The following is a 10632-nucleotide window of genomic DNA, read 5'->3' on the forward strand; positions in this document are numbered from 1 at the left end:
GTAAAAAGCACAGTCTAGACCTACTAGACTCATTTTATTTAATTACTTTATATTATTTTATATACAGTATGTATAGTTAGATATTTATTTAGGATTGGATTTATTTTTGATTGATTATGTAGATAGATTTATTTTTACTAAATGTTTATTTTTATATTAGATTATATTTTTATGTAGAGTGATATATATTTGATTATATTATATTAAATTATATATGTTTATTTTATATTAAACACCTTAATAAATAATGATTTCTTATTTTTAATTATTCATATGAGCAATATTTATCAGTTTTAATGAGTTGCATTGTTATGAGTATTTCTTGTATTACTATTTTTTACAAGTATAAGTATTTTTAACTTCCTTATTAAATTTGTATAGATCGACAGAAAGAGTCAATTGTTCACACGTTGCGTAACAGTTTACAATAATGAGAATCAGAATCCGCTTTATTGGCCTGGTATGCTCACATACACACACGAGGAATTTGACTTTGGTAAACTGTGCTCTCTATGTACAAAAAGTATGTCAATAAATATCAACAAAAAATACAAAATAAGCTAAGACTAATATGACAACCGTGCAGTGATAAGTAGTTCAAAAAGGTTTAAATAAATATGATAATAATTATTTAACAGATGGGTTAATTTGCATGAGGAAGATAGTTTTACAGTACTTAGGCCTACATTCATCAGTGTGCATAGATTGATCTCAGATTTGGAGGCTAATATTACAGTAGTTACATGATACATTCACAGTGCGTGTTTGGTTTCAGGGTTATTTGACAGATCTGACACTGTGTGACTGCAGTAATATACTGTAGGCTACATCGTTCATCTTCAACTTTCCATTTTTCCTTAGCCCTGTTCCTTCAAGTAGCTCTGCAGTCTTTGACTAAAATACAGGTTAAAGTTGTGTTTTAACACAGCAGCCACCAGGTGTCGCTATGATGCTACTTTTTCCACTAATGACTGTAAAGGAAGACGCTCGTGCTGCCTCATAAAATAAACCACAGAATGAGGAACGGGTGAGTTTGGACTAAAAGTAAAACGAGACGAATTAAAACACATGACTCAACACTGGGTGCACAGACAACCCGATCAAAAACCTCATCCACAAACGCAACTCAGTCTCCCGTTCAATAAATCAAACAAGCTGAAAAAGTCCAAATAATTTGAATAGAATAGAATAGAATTACTTTATTGATCCCAAACTGGGAAATTGTGGCGTTACAGCAGCAGGTTATCCAAACACACAATATGAGTTTAAAAAAAACACAATGTTAGCAATCTAAACACAATATAATATTAAATACAAAGTAAATAAGTACTAAAGTATATCAAAAATAAGAATGTGAATATATACAACCAGGATTTCACTAAGCATTACTAGTCTTAAATAGGAAGATTAAATATGGAAGATTGAATGTAAATGTGCAAAAACAGGGTCGTAGATGGTTATAAATTAAATATGAAAGATTAAATGTAAATGTGCAAAAACAGAGTTGTAAATGGTTGTAATGTCACGTGATGCTTTCCCACCAATCAGGGTCTTTCCTCCAACTCTTGCCACACGAACAGGAAGTAAACACCTGTCACCTGACTTTTCAAAAGTTACTTCTAACTTTATGATAGCCACCTAACATCCTGTTCAGTTTTCTGTATCATATTGGTGCATGTTTCATTCACCCAGTCGGCCGTAAATTGACGTAATCTGTCCCGTTTCTCACAATGGCCAGTTCGTTTCCAGCTGCATCGGCGCTCGTAGCGGAGGCTCGCCGTCTTTATGGGCAGATGTTCGGGGAAGAGGCTCCTCAGGTGGCGGTGTGTGCTCCTGGAAGAGTCAACCTGATAGGGGAACACACGGACTACAATCAAGGATTTGTGCTTCCTATGGTAACATCATGACTGGTCAATCCCTGACAAACAAAAAACCTATAGGCTACATTAAGTGTGAAAATGAGGGGAAATATGTTGTCATACCAAATGTCATTGAAAAATACGACAATTTAACTTTCGCGTGCACGCTGGCGGGGTCACTGTGTTAATAACCCAAGTTCAACTCATCTAATTGTATTTTAAGGAGCTACTTTACTGTTCGGCATGCATGAGAAGCAACCTGCAGTCATAAGTAGAGATGCACCGATTGGGAAAGTCAGGACCGGTACCAATGTTTGAATTAACTTATTTTCTGACACTGAATCCGAAGACTCCCACAATGCCAACATTTTGTCTCATGTTTGGCAACGTAAACAAGTCAGATTTTGTTCGACAGGTGCTTTATTGCATTAAAAATGTTGTTGTAGAAACAGGATTTTCTGTTGTTTAGTGGGCATGTCAACTTAAACGAAAGAGCAAATTCTAAAAACAAAAACTGTAGTTACATATTACAGTGTTTAGCATCTTGCCATTTTCTTCGTGAAGTATTAAATGGGGACTGGTGTGACAATTCATCTGTGACCGAGATAACTATTTGCATCTCTTTGTGTTTGATGAACCGTGCAGGCACTTCCCTTGGTGACTGTGGTGGTAGGGAGTCCAACCTCTGGCCAGGATGTTACTATAGCAACAGCAACTGGGGATGCTGACGAGCCTCACAGAGTGAACTTCAGCCTGTCTAGTGATGGATCGACGCTGGCTCCAGGGTTACCCAGCTGGGCAAACTATGTGAAGGGGGTTATACAACATTATAGAGGTAAAAAAAAAAGGTATCAATAATTGTGTTTGCTGCTAACAAACATGACCGGGGAATTAATGGAATTTGTTTTTAAATCTCAGGAAAAACAAGTTAGAATTATTCCTCTAACAGGTTACAAATCAAAGAGTACCTGACCTGTTAAAGTGAGTGTTATCTTGTTCGCACACCATGATATATATAATGAATACCTTCTTGTGTCTTGTTTGCTGCAGCATCTCCTGTCCCAGGATTCAGGGCGGTGATAGCCAGCAGTGTCCCCCTGGGAGGAGGTCTGTCCAGCTCCGCCTCGCTGGAGGTTGCCTTCTACACATTCCTGCAACAACTCAAGCCAGGTCAAGTTTTACAGAGGCTACAGTCAGACTCATTTGACTGATTTTTTTTTTTTTAAAGAAAATGCTGATATTCACCAGACACGTCAGCACAGCACACTGAAGGTGACTTAGAGGATATTGCTCGAGGGTAGTTCTGCTATATAAAAAACGGGGCCCCTCTTTTTGACTTTGATAGTCTCGTATTAGTACTGTTCATGTCAGACAACAACACAGAAAGGATTCCCAAAGAGATACATCTCCTTGTGAGGAAAATTATTATATTTTTAACTAGAAACAACCACTACCCCACTCTCTGCAATGCCACCAAATACCTTTACTTGCTAGTTTTTGGTGTTATTCTGTATGACACACATATTGTGTCTGATCCATATACTGTAAATATGAATGGGCCGAGCTTTAGTGACGTCAGCCATCTGTTCCTGCAGGGGGCGCCGGAGACTCATCAGCAGCAGCTGCTGTAAATCCTGTCTCAGTCTAACTTTCAGTCAACCTAAGGACAGGCTGAGAGCTGGAGCTGAGGCGGGTTTTAAGCCTCTTGACAAACCGTTTCATCGCGCCCACCTGTCAATCATGTTGGCTACCCGCCTAACTATGGATAACACGTATCGTTCATTAAATCAAAATGGATGCGTCGTAAAAAAATACACCCCCTGTACATTGTGTGCCTTACTAATAAAACCAATACTGTTTTTTCTACCGGGCTGTAAACATGTTAATTTATGCTGTAAAAACGGCTCTTTTTTGGCTCTTGTGTGTATGTTACTTTCTGGGCTCTGACTTGGACTCAGCCTCAAGCGGACCCTTGACAAACTGCATGATTTTGCACTTCTGCATTGGCTTCACTTTTTAACACCGGAGGTTGCTGCTTGGCTATATCAGGAAAAAAACATTTTAAACCCCTAATTCACTTAATGAAACACAAAACAATATAGCCAGTTGGAAATCTAAAATGTTTATAACTTTTTCATTAACTGAAACTTCAATAAAAATGATAACTAGCTGAAACTGTTTTGTATGTTTACAAAATGTCCTAAGTTAACGTCTTTGACACAAGCACAGGGAGTGACACAGAGCCTGTGTCGACAGTCTGCTCTCTGATGTACGTAGCTTTGGATCAAAGTTTCTGCTAAGTGAATTGTAGATTACAATCTGTCTCAGGTATGTCAGTTTCAATTCTGGATAACCTTGCTGACTTGACTGCACACGTTAACGTTCCCCTTACTTAGATAATATTTTACAGGAGAAGTTACTTGCAAACTTGTTAGTTGATCTACCGTTATATTTTTTTAATTTTTACATTATATTCTATTTTACTGGACCCTGGACACTTTACACACTGACACTTTACACTGTTTACATTACTCTATATTTTATATTTTGTACATTCAAATAATTATTTTTTATTTTTTACATTATATTCTATTTTACTGTATATATGTGTATTAGTAATTTGAGTGTTTATTGCATGGCCTTGCGGAACAGTCCTTACATTTCACTGCACATCTGTATGAGCATGTGACAAATAAAAATCTTGAATCTTGATCTTTTGTGATCTTTGTGTTTGTTCCTACAGATGATGGAGACAAGGTATCCAAAGCTCTGGCCTGTCAGCAGGCAGAACACACTCATGCTGGCGTACCGTGTGGCATCATGGACCAGTTTGTGTCTGTTCTCGGCAGAGAGAGCCACGCTCTGCTCATTGACTGCAGGTAGTGAAATCAACCAATGAGAGAAGTTTGATCATTCTACTCCACTGGTGTGTTTTCATTTCTACATACAGTATTTCCACTCACCCTGATCAGTCGTGTTTTCCTCCCTTGTCTGTCTCAGGTCTCTGGAGGCCACCCCCATCCCCCTGACGGATCCCGGCCTGGTCATCCTCATCACCAACTCTAATGTGAAACACTCTCTGACCGGCAGCGAGTACCCTGCGAGACGCAGACAGTGTGAGGAGGCCGCCTCCATCCTGGGGAAGGACAGTCTCAGAGATGCTACCATGAAAAACCTGGAGGGTATGAATTAAATCATTCATATTTTTCATTTTGTCTTATGTTATTGTTCCCTGCCTGTGCTCTGTCCTGATTCCTTCCCCCCATATCTATTGATATAATTCCCTCCTGTTGCCCTTGCTCTTGTTTCTTGTTTTACTTTTAAACAATTAATTTGTTAGTGGTTGTAGGTGGTGTAGACGAGGTGAAATTTCAGGGATTACTAGATAATCAGTATCCTGACTGGATAACTTGATATGTGTTAAGTACGGAGTCGGTAACAAGGAATTATTAGCGTAGTTTAGCATTAAGCTTGGACATAGGAGGTAACAGCTGGTCTGATCTTATCTGCGTTTCATCCAGTGACTTCACTCTTTTGGAGGCCAGCTTTTCTCCAATATCCTGCTATGGGAGCAATCAATTTTTACACAGCACTAAAAATAGAAGCAGATTCACCAAGAGCTCTGCACGCCGGGTGTTATTTTGTCTGGTTGCTGGGAGTTGGAAAAAGTTTGACTGAAGGTCAAATGCTGCTGTCACTGTGACTTTATAGTTTGGCTGTCTAAGCATTGCATTTCTCTTTCAAATGTTTACAAAAGGAAAGTCTTTCTAGAGCTGTTTCCACACATGCAGTCCTGAAAATGTCTGGGGGGGGGGGGGGGGGGGGGGGGGGTTACATGATGTTAAAAAGACGCTGTGTAAGTCCATGATGGCAGAAAAAGCAGCAGAGTTCAACACTATTATTAAAGTTTTTTGCCTTTAATGTTATTATATTAAGGGGGCTTTGGGTCTTTATTATAGTGCTTTCACACCTTCACTAAACTCCTCAAGCTTTCAGGAAGAACCACGGGCCGCTGCATAAAGGACTACAGCCTCCGTACATGGCGCAAACAACATAACCGCTAGGCTAAACGGCACGCCTTTTTGCCTTCATATAGCTGCAATATGTGATTGGATGTATTCCCAGTATCCACAAATGAGTGAAAAACGTTCTGGCGAGCAGAAAAGGGTGCACACAGGTCATGTGATATGAATGTTTCAACCCTCGCTTGTCACTAGCTCTAATTTATCTTCACTATTTCCTGCAGCGTTCACACATTGGCTCACACCGACCTCACCAGATATTTCAATAGGGAGCTGGCAGGAAACATCTGGATAAATGGTTCCGTTTGCGTTCACACATGCATCTCGTCCTGATCATTTGTTCCCTGTTACTAACGCTAATTATGGCGGGGAAGAGGTTGAACACAGTAAGCCTTAGCTCAAAATCCAACCGCTTTCATCACCTCGTGTTTGGACTGGTAATGTGAGCTAGGAAGTGGCTGTGTTTTTAAAAAATGTTTATATATATATATATAATTAAATTTTTTATCAGGGAGGTCATACACAGTCCTGAATTCAAAAGATGTGCACAAATCAATTCACACACAGATGTATAACAAATATATGATGATAAAGACATCATACAGGCAAGTGTATCAGGCCATCTCTCAACAAAAAACTATCTTCCAGCTGTTGCTCTCCCTTTCATTTTACTTTACAACAAAATATAAACATCAGAACAAAAGAAACAAAAGATGTCACACTCACTCATTTATCCACAAAGATGCATTCATGACAGTCTCCTCAGTAGGCAATTTAGCGAGGTAACTAAAGCATATCGGGTCTCCGTGGGCTAATGTACTTGACCCATTTTGACCACAATCCCTTAAATTTCTCTGACTGTATTTTTTATAGAAAATGTTATTCTCTCCGTAATGTAAATTTCATAAACAATTTTATACCAGTCCTCTAATGTTGGAGCGACTTGTTGTAACCATTTCCTAGTCAGGGCTTTCTTCCCTCCGACAAGCAATAGTCTCATCAAGTATTTGTCTGCTGTTATATCGTCAGAAAATCAAATGGAATAAAGATTTTAAATATAGTTTCTAAACATTTATGAACGTCCTCCCAGGCTTCATTCTTGGACATTCCCAAAATAAATTATAATGGTTGGCTAAATCTGAACGACATAACCTCCAACAAGTTGTTCCAGTACTTAGATGTTTCTTCTGAGCAGGGGAAATGAATAATCTCAGGATGCTTTTCCACCCAAATTCCCTCCAGCTGTGTGACGATGTAGTTTTCCACTGTAATTTACAAATATTATCCCATTCCTCTTCAGATATCGACATACCTCCTTCTTGTTCCCATTTACTTTTAACATACAGGGTGACTTAAAGAGTCCCGAAAACTTGTATATAATGTAGATATTATTCTATGTCCACTCCCGGATTTGCAAGTTGTCACAAAGACATTTATTATATCACTAGTTACTTTCCCCAATGCCTCTGTCATAATTGCATTTAACCGATGTCTTACTTGTAAATATCTAAAAAAAAATCCTGGTTCTCCAGTCCATAGTCTCTTTTGAGAGTTTCAAAACTCCTTAATTTTCCACCCTGCATCAAGCAACAGTATGCCTTTATCCCTTTACTCTTCCATGTTTGAAATCTGGAGTCTGTCCTGTTTGAGATAAAGTCCATATCATATGCACACCATCGTAGTATTTTCTTTGGCACTCTTCAGGTGATGCTTTTTAACCACTTTCTGCCATATTTTTAAAGTTATTTTTATCCAAGGATTGTTTTTATCTGCAAGGTTTCATATCAATTTACTGTCTGCTATTGGAGTTTGTAATGGTGGAGCTGGAGATTCTCCCTTTTCTATTTCCTTCCACCTTGCCTTAAACTCTGAATCACAGAGACACACCAGAGGTCTTAATTGAGCTGCATAGTAGTAATCTTTTAAATTTGGCAATGCCATTCCCCCTTTTTCTTTGGTTAATTGCATTACTTTGTATTTTATTCTTGGTTTCTTACCAGTCCATATATACCGTGAAATTAGCTTATCCCATTCAATAAATTGCCGATCTTTTATTTCAATTGGCAGAGAATTGAAAAGATATAACAAACAAGGCAAAATAACCATTTTAATTGATTCAATCCTTGAAGTTAAACTTGGGAACGGTATGTGATTCCATCTGGAAATATCTGACTTCATTTTGATATTTAGAGGGGTGTAGTTAGCTTCATATAATTTTGTGATATCCTGAGTGAGATTAACCCCTAGGTACTTCATTGACTTTTTGTCACATCTCAGACTATATTTGGTCAGGAGGTGCTTTGGTGGATCAAAGTTGAAAGTCAGAATTTGGGTTTTTTGAATATTTAGCTTATAGCCTGATAATTGGCCAAATTTTCCCAAAGATGACATTAAGACTGGTAGAGATATTAGAGGTTGGCTCAAAAAAATGAATACGTCATCTGCAAATAAAGATAGTTTGTGTTCCTCTCCTGCCATATTTATACCCTTGGTCACTGAAGTTTGTCTAATATATTGACTGAGAGGTTCTATTAATAGGGCGAAGAGAAGTGGTGAACAGGGGCAACCCTGCCTGCATGAACACTCTAAAAGATTTTGAGAGACTGCTATTGATTTTAATTTTTGCCGTCGGATTATTGTATATGGCTTAGAAGGCCTGGATAAGAGTTTTGTGAAATCCAAAGTTTTCCAACACCTTATACAGGAAGGTCCATCTGACTGAATCAAATGCCTTCTCTGCACCGAGTCCCATAAGCATAGCTTGCATTTTATTTTGATGTATATGCCACATAATATGTAATGTCCTCCTTAAACTGTCTTGAGTCTGCCTCTGATTAATAAATCCAGTCTGGTCCAGGTGAATAAGAGATGGCAACACCTTTTCTATTCTTTTAGCTAATATTGACATGAACATTTTATAATCCACATTTAAAACAGAAATGGGTCTGTCATTTTTACAATCTAACTTGTCTTTACTTTCTTTTGGTATTACTGAAATTATTGCTTCCCTCCATGTGGGAGGGATCTCTCCCTTTTTGAGTACCCAATTACATATCTGACGCAATCTTGGAGTTATCTGTTCACTAAAACACTTATACGGGAAGTGGCTGTGTTTTAATGTTAGCTGTTGTCGCTAAACAAACAGTAACAGATATAATTATAGATATAATATATACGTTAATGTAAAATTGCTCATGCAACTGAAGCAGTTGTATAAATCGCAGTCAACAGGCAGGATGTAATCTATCAGGAAGAATGTGTTGCTGATGCAAAACAGCCCGTATATAAAACCCTCTGCTGCTCCTCATTCCTGAAGTTATCCCACCTTTCAAAACAATCACCATGACAACCAAAGGACTTAACATCTACTGGGAGCTAAGTGTAACATTTAAGGTGTGACTTCTGCCTATGTTGGAACTTTCTCAGCTGGTGCTGTGTGATGAACTTTTCCCCCTACCTCTCATTTTAGATGCAAAAGACCGATTGGACGATGTGACTTATCGCAGAGCTCGTCATGTGATCGAGGAGATAGCGAGAACCGTCCAGGCTGCTGAAGCTCTGAAGAGAGGAGCCTACAAAGAGTTCGGGAAGCTTATGGTGGAGAGCCACGACTCCCTGAGGTACAGTTACTGCAGCTGTAGCACATCTGGAGTCACTGTTCAGGACAGGGTGAGGCAGATGTGCGGTAACCTGATGTCCCTGTGACAGAGACCTTTACGAGGTGAGCTGCGGGGAGCTGGATGAGCTGGTGTCTGCAGCCATGGAGGTGGAGGGCGTGTTTGGAAGCAGGATGACAGGTGGAGGATTCGGGGGGTGCACTGTGACGTTGTTGCAGGCCCACGCCATCGACAGGATGATTCTCCACTTGCAGGTGAAGACCCACACACTCACATTATATTACATACTGTAAAAATCACAGTTACATGCGGATTTTGATGTCGTCAGATTTTTCTAAATTTAACACATTCAAGGAGGGATTAAGTGTGTTCACAGAGACAACAGTTAGTCTGTCAGGAGCAGACTTAAGGGAACATTGCTATTATGACCTATTAACTCATATGGTCCAGAAATGAATGAACAAGTCTGAATGAAGACTGAAAACTGAATCATTTTATCTTCCATTACATGTAGTTGTCATTCACTATGCATCTGCACTAAACGGCCTGTCCAGTGCATAGAGCATGCTGGTGTACCTAGAGGCATGCACTTTTTTTTTTTTACTTTTGCACCGTCAATATCCAAATATTATTGTGATTCGTCTCAACACCTGAAAGCCAAACTGTTTTTTAAACTTTCTAATTTTACATTAACGTGGAGCATAAACACACGTGGTAACATCCTCATTAACTCTTTATTTTTATGTCTCTCTACACAGTTAAACGTTTCATTTGCTAAAACAATGAGGTTTTGTTCCTGTTGTTGTGGACTTTTTGAATCTGAGCCTTTTTTTTTTCTTCCACATCCTGTGACTTGATACAGCAGACGCCAAGAAGTCAGTTATGCTGTTTTTTTATTCGGGACGTTGAACTTTTCTGTTTTTCTGTTCTGTTTTGTGGGAAAACTTTTCTTTGTGAAATGAAAATTGTCTGAGGACATTGTTGGTTTGTTCACAGCGGATAAAAAGCCCTTTTCAGTGTTCTGGCTGTCACTTTAAGGGGGCATTTCAGACAAATTACCCAGTCCCCGGTGTCTTGCTCAGACGGCTCCAGTGTGTGTGTGTGTGTGTGTGTGTGTGTGTGTGTGTGTGTGTG

At 38.9% G+C, this 10632-nt stretch overlaps 1 protein-coding gene across 1 annotated transcript in view; it reads left to right on the top strand.

The window, feature by feature from the left end:
• Window positions 1-1561: 1561 nt before the first annotated feature.
• The window catches only part of galk1 (galactokinase 1), a 15498-nt gene continuing 6427 nt past the window's right edge, over window positions 1562-10632 (top strand). The window contains exons 1-7 of the mRNA XM_061028203.1: window positions 1562-1895; window positions 2505-2694; window positions 2910-3029; window positions 4603-4738; window positions 4860-5041; window positions 9351-9501; window positions 9590-9752. Coding sequence (XP_060884186.1) covers window positions 1731-1895; window positions 2505-2694; window positions 2910-3029; window positions 4603-4738; window positions 4860-5041; window positions 9351-9501; window positions 9590-9752 — 1107 coding nt within the window. The 5' untranslated portion in view covers window positions 1562-1730. The remainder of the gene's footprint in view (window positions 1896-2504; window positions 2695-2909; window positions 3030-4602; window positions 4739-4859; window positions 5042-9350; window positions 9502-9589; window positions 9753-10632) is intronic.

This window comes from Labrus mixtus, chromosome 21 (assembly GCF_963584025.1).
Source record: "Labrus mixtus chromosome 21, fLabMix1.1, whole genome shotgun sequence".
Taxonomy (NCBI): domain Eukaryota; kingdom Metazoa; phylum Chordata; class Actinopteri; order Labriformes; family Labridae; genus Labrus; species Labrus mixtus.